The 6,308-nt window shown below is 44.6% G+C and overlaps 1 protein-coding gene across 1 annotated transcript; it reads left to right on the top strand.

Annotated features, from left to right (window-relative positions):
- The first annotated feature begins 328 nt into the window (after positions 1-328).
- On the top strand, positions 329-4,251 carry shhb (sonic hedgehog signaling molecule b). The gene is made up of 3 exons (XM_080779326.1): positions 329-695; positions 2,352-2,613; positions 3,000-4,251. Exons 1-3 carry the CDS (start codon positions 366-368, stop codon positions 3,692-3,694), a joined length of 1,287 nt encoding a protein of 428 aa, XP_080635452.1. The 5' UTR covers positions 329-365; the 3' UTR covers positions 3,695-4,251.
- The last annotated feature ends 2,057 nt before the right edge of the window (positions 4,252-6,308 follow it).

A 6,308-nucleotide genomic window follows, 5' to 3' on the forward strand; every position in this document is an offset into this window, starting at 1 on the left:
GTCAGACTCGCATCATGGATACCCATAGGATATACCCATAGGCGTGTGTACTGAAGCAATAGCCTACTTGCGGCTTGCCCAGACATGCGCTTAGGGCGATTGAGAGGGGGGGGGGGTGGAGGGAGAGCGAGAGAGAGAGGGAGGGAGAGAGAGAGAGAGAGAGAGAGAGAGAGAGAGAGAGAGAGAGAGAGAGAGAGAGAGACTTAGTTATGGCAATCACCGCGGTCGCGCCGATAGGACCCTAATCGAGTTATAGAAAGAAAAAAAAATCAATCAATCAAAGAAGGGACGACCGGAGCCCTGTCAGCGAGAACTTGGGGAGATAGAAACACCTGCAACAGGAGGACGCAGCGATCATCCTAGGAATGGGTCGGACGGGCGGCTCGGAGCTAGTGATGCTGAGGAGAGCTGTGCTGTGCTGCGCAGTGTGTCTGCTCCTCCTCGCATCCGTCGGTTCTGCCTGCGGGCCCGGCAGGGGCTTCGGAGGGAAGCGGAGGCATCCCAAGAAGCTCACCCCGCTGGCTCTCAAACAGTTCATCCCCAACGTGGCGGAGAAGACGCTGGGGGCCAGCGGCAAGTACGAGGGCAAAATCACCCGAAACTCGGAGCGGTTCAAGGACCTGACGCCCAACTATAACCCCGACATCATCTTCAAAGACGAGGAGAACACGAACGCCGACAGACTCATGACACAAGTAAGTTCAGGGTTTAATTAAACCTAATCATTCTATTATTTATTTATTTGTTTATTTGGTGGTGATTTGAGTGTATAGAGAAGTGATGATTCATCACTTCTCTGATGAATGACAGTTGGATTTGAAGCGACAAAATCAGTGGATCGGTCTCTTTCTTGCCAGTGAACCGTGATGCGGGGCTCCCTCCCGTCTCCAGTTGGCTCAACCAGAGCATGATAAATTGAGACGTTCATTAACAGATCGATGGCTGGGGGCCGCTTCTTTGCGGGTTGCTTTCTATTGGATAGCCCGATGGTAACTTTGTCATTATCTGTGCGCGTCCTCGCCTTGCATGCAGCTTTCTTTACGCACAGCGCGGTACACCCTCAAAGATAAGATTGTATAGCCTATATGTAAAAAATAAATACAAATAAAAATCAAGATTAGGCTACTACAAATTCACTAGTAAGGATCCCTTTGGGTTTCATTACTCTCGAAGTTACACATGGACACTGGACAGTTTCACACTGAAGCTGTAGCCTTATGTGTGCGCAAGACGCACACAAGTCTGTCCCTAGCCTATACTGCGGTGCCCTCGATCTCAAGTCATGCATGCACTCCTCCTATCTATGTCTATTGATCCCTTTTACACGCATCTGCTGCTCCTCTGATCAAAGTGGAGTCGTCACGTCGCCTATTCTGAAGTTCAGGCCATTGTGTTGCTCCATGCTATTATGTGAGAGAGGAAATTGAGAGAGGTTATAGGGCAAATATCAGTTTTCTGTGAAAGATATAGGCTAACGGCATATTTTTTCCCCTTCAGAACGACTTAATTTAGTTAAGCAAGTATTATATGTCCGCAAATTATTTACCTGTTTTAGCCTAGTTATTTAGACATTTGTTTTTTATTTTATGGCCTACATTTCCTATTGTAGCTTATATAACTGTGTATATACTTTTTACATTACCGTATACATTAATACATTATTATTATATTATTATTATGCTTATCAATAGTGATATTTTTAGGTGAAAACTAAATACTTTGTTGTTAGAAAGTTTTAAACTAAGATGTCCAAGAGTCTTTAGTAAACAGAAAATACATTTTCAAATGGGTTGCCAATTTTGTCCAATCAGGAAAGAGTACTTATAAGCTTCAATGTTCTAGTTCCAATTTCACTTGTTTATCCTGATTGGATGAAATTGGTATTCTGTCCTGAATATTCTTTTTACTAAAGAGCTGAAGAGACAGCGAGACCCTGTTACTGAACAAACACTCTAATTCATTTAATTAAGTATTGATAGAGCTAATTAACACAAATTGTGTGTGAAAAACACTTAAGCACCTTTAATTACAGTTTGTTGTTGTTGGCTATAGTCTGTTCCTGTACAATCAGCTTTTTTGTCCAATTACAATTAAATTGTCAGCTGCTGCTTGTAGATCGCCTATATTTTCACCACTTCTTTAAACATTTGTTTTCTAATTTATGGAATTTCTTAGATTTTTCTTTCATTTCTTCATGAAATTAGCTACTGAAAAGATTATAGCCTGTATAGTCATAATCAATCTACGTGTGTGTGTGTGTGTGTATATATATATATATATAATATATATACCCAATGTGTATGGGTCCTGTTGTCTGAATGTGACGTTGGTGTCTCTCCCCCCTCTTTCAGCGGTGTAAGGACAAACTGAACTCTTTGGCTATTTCAGTCATGAACCAGTGGCCGGGGGTCAAGCTGCGGGTCACGGAGGGCTGGGACGAGGACGGCCACCACTCGGAGGAGTCCCTCCACTACGAGGGCCGCGCGGTGGACATCACCACGTCGGACCGGGACAAGACCAAGTACGGCATGCTGTCCCGGCTGGCCGTGGAGGCCGGCTTCGACTGGGTCTACTACGAGTCCAAAGCCCACATCCACTGCTCCGTGAAAGCAGGTCATTATTGTCCTATAGCCGTATACCCAAACGGCTTCTATTGGTCAGCTGATTAGGCTATATTGCTAGGAGGCTATCGGTAAAGTACATGCACTTAAGTACAGCACTTAAGTACACTTTTGAGGTATTTGTCATGTTTCTTTTGTAGTGGAGTAAAAGTACAATATTTGCCTCTGTGATGTAATGGAGTAGTAAAAGTATTAAATACTTCAGTAAAGTAAAAGTACCTCAAGATACAGTACTTCAGTAAATGTACTTGGTTACTTAACACCGCTGCTAGTGGTGGTGGTGATTATGATGATGTACTAATCTCAAAATTGCCCAATATTATTTCATAAATATGACATGAAAACACTTCTTTAAGTTGTTATCGTGTTTCCTTACAGAGAACTCTGTGGCGGCCAAGTCGGGAGGTTGCTTCCCCGGTTGGTCCGTGGTGATCCTCGCCGACGGACGGACCAAACCCATGAAGGACCTCCAGCCGGGGGACAAGGTCCTGGCTGCCGACCGCAGAGGAAACGTCATCTCCAGCGACTTCATGTTGTTCATGGACCGCGAGGTCGGAACCAGGAGAGAGTTTTACGTACTGGAAACCGACGAGCCTCGTAGAAAACTGACCCTGACGGCCGCTCACCTCGTGTTCGTCACGAGCGACAACGGCACCGCCGGGGCCGACGCCACGAGGGCCGTGTTCGCCAGCAACGTGACGCCAGGACAGAAGGTCCTGGTTCTGGACGACGGTGCCGGCATGGACCGCCTGATAGCCGTCACTGTGAGACGGATTTACGTGGAGAAACACGAAGGCTCGTATGCTCCAGTGACGGCGCACGGAACTGTCATTGTGGACCGGGTGTTGGCGTCTTGTTACGCCGTGGTGGAGAACCACGCTTTAGCCCACTGGGCCTTCGGCCCGGTGCGTCTAGGACGCACATTGACGTCGCTGCTGCAGGGCACTGTGAGGGACTTGGGGAGCGCGCATCAGGGAGACGGGCTGCACTGGTACTCCGACCTGCTTTATGGGATCGGAACCTGGCTTTTGGACAGCGGGTCATTCCATCCGCTTGGGATGTCACAAAGTTGAGACCAGATCCAGGAACTATTCATCTATCTGTCCGAGAAAGGAGAAAGGCTGATGTTGAACTTTGCTATGGTCACGATAGGGTGGAAACTCCGACAAATGTTTATCTGGGACTGGGTCTGGCCAGGAAAGAAGCCGTTTAAAATGTTTTCATTTTCAGACACTGAAGCCCGCTTTCTCCAATGGACATTGTATTGACGACAAATAGCCTATAAGATATAGCTTGTATATCATAAATTGTCATAAATTTATATTTCTTTATTTATTATCTTCTGTATGCTTTACAGAAAGGCGGAACGTGTTCATTTTATAGTGGCCTGGTGGTATAAAAGATGTCATATTTTTGAGCGCTATAGCGACTAAAAACCCTGTGAATGATCCATGTCTACTGAATGAATGCAGAGAAAATGTGATAGTTATAACTGATTGTTAGGGCCTTATATTTTCATGGATGGATATAGAGTATAATGTCAATAAATTATATTTTTTTATACATTGAAACTCGCCCTCAATCTACTAAGTGGTCTTAGGAAATATTTAGCAGTCATTGTGTCATTTTGGTATGAGAGCTACCGTCCGTATACCAGGCATAGAGCCCACCTTTCAATTCTCCCTAAATGCTTTATAATACCGTTTGACTCGAGGCATATAAAGCGTAGCATTTCTCGGTACGCCATTGGATTACACCGACAAACAACGTTTGTTGTGTGGAAGTATTGTAGCAACTGTCATGCTTTGTTGTCAGAGCAGTTTGAACGTCATAGCCTACAATAGCAGTGGTTTTCAAAGGGATGGCCCGGAGACCCCCAGGGGGCCTTGAGGGTAGCACATTTTTATTTAGTTTTAGTCGTAGTCTTTAGGGGTGCATAACAGTCCGACAAGCAATAGTCTGACACCCTACCGCCACCCTAACATACCCTAACAGCACTCAGAAGCCACGGGTAAGTCTTAACCGGCCACGTATGTCGGAGCCACGGAGAGTCTTAACCGGCAACGTATGTCAGACTGACATACGGACTAACGTCGACTAAAATGTATTTTGGCTTGTAATGTATTCGACACCTTGATGGTGTCGTCATGGCCGATTTTAGACTTGGTTGCATGCTCACAACGTGTCGCAGGGCGACCCGTTGTGAGCTTGTAGATCTGCTATTTTCAGAACGCAACCTAACCTGACTTTTCCTTTAGTTCCACTGTATCTCTTCTCCACTCCATAACATTTTAGTCTAGTTTTTATTTGTTGACAAAATTGTCAATATATTTAGTCTCATCTACTATGAGTCTATTTCTCATGTAGAATTTTGACATTCAACTATGACAGACAGACAGACAGGAGGGAAATTCAGCTGTCATAGCACCGCAGTAGGCATTGACACAGATACAGGTAAGAGTTGACAGAAACAGTATAGTGATATATAATGCCCGGGATTCTAACTCTGGTCTCCCGCATGGAAAGCCACTCACCCCCTTTTTCACCTCACAGACACGCACGCACACACACTGGCCATCTGCACTTTGACTGGCCACGTTAGTATGAACAATTAATAGGTATATAAATATAGGCATACATCATGTAAAAGATATAGAAATGGGGATGTATGGTCCGACCAATCATAGTCAATGTGGGAGTTTGTGACGTGAGAATGTTAAACTCCTTGCCTACAGTGTAGTCTCTGTATTTCCATGTAACAACTTCATCCTAGTGCTCTTGCTGAAGTGTCCGCCTGTCCGCTGTCACCATTCCATCCCGAGAGAGGAATAGAGTGCCTTTCAGAGAGAGAGAGAGAGAGAGATAACTTCAACAAAGAGTCAAAGTACTCGCATAAAAGGTAGCACATCCCACCAAGATGGCATTGTAGACTCACATTGTTATGTGCTCTGATGAAGATATGACTGGCAAACACCAGTGTCTCACCAAATGTGTGTGCCATCAAATAAATTAAAATGCAAAGAATGTAATCTGTGAGTTTTCTGCTTGATTTGTGGAGTGTGCTACGTTGTTTGTATTGGGTAGTGGCAGTGCCCAGGTTATCAAGAGTGTCCAATGCCACGGTGCTTTTCCCACAAGCAACTTGTTGGGAATTTGGGAAACGGATCTACATAGTTTTGGCACATGCATAGTCGGATACACATTCAAATCCATTCGTACTGAATCGTACACTAAGGATTTTACTGTGTGTAAACATGACAAAATAGCCCCACCAGCCCCTTTAAATGCAATGCGAAGACAGGTGCCTTGACTGCCTTCTAAGGGAAAGTGCCAATGTGAACCCAAAAGTTGGATCACAGACACAGTATATGAACAAATTACAGTAGACAGATTGTGTTTTCTATTGTAGAACATAATGGGTCATGGCAAAATTTGATCCAAAGCTAAACCAGATGAAAACCATGGTTTAGACTGCAAACACTGCATGTCAAAATGCATCATGGTAAAACACATCCTGCACTCCTGGACTATTCAAATTGTGGTGCTAGTAGAGCCTCTAGTGGTCGGAAAGGCCACAGCATTTATTTTTGAGATTTAGCTGGTGGGCCTATACTCTCATTCAGAGTGTCAATCTTCCAGGCATACTCCAATCCCACCCCCAAAAATGAACCATGAACCTGATATAGG

This window comes from Protomyctophum bolini (assembly GCF_963924005.1).
Source record: "Protomyctophum bolini genome assembly, chromosome: 12".
Taxonomy (NCBI): domain Eukaryota; kingdom Metazoa; phylum Chordata; class Actinopteri; order Myctophiformes; family Myctophidae; genus Protomyctophum; species Protomyctophum bolini.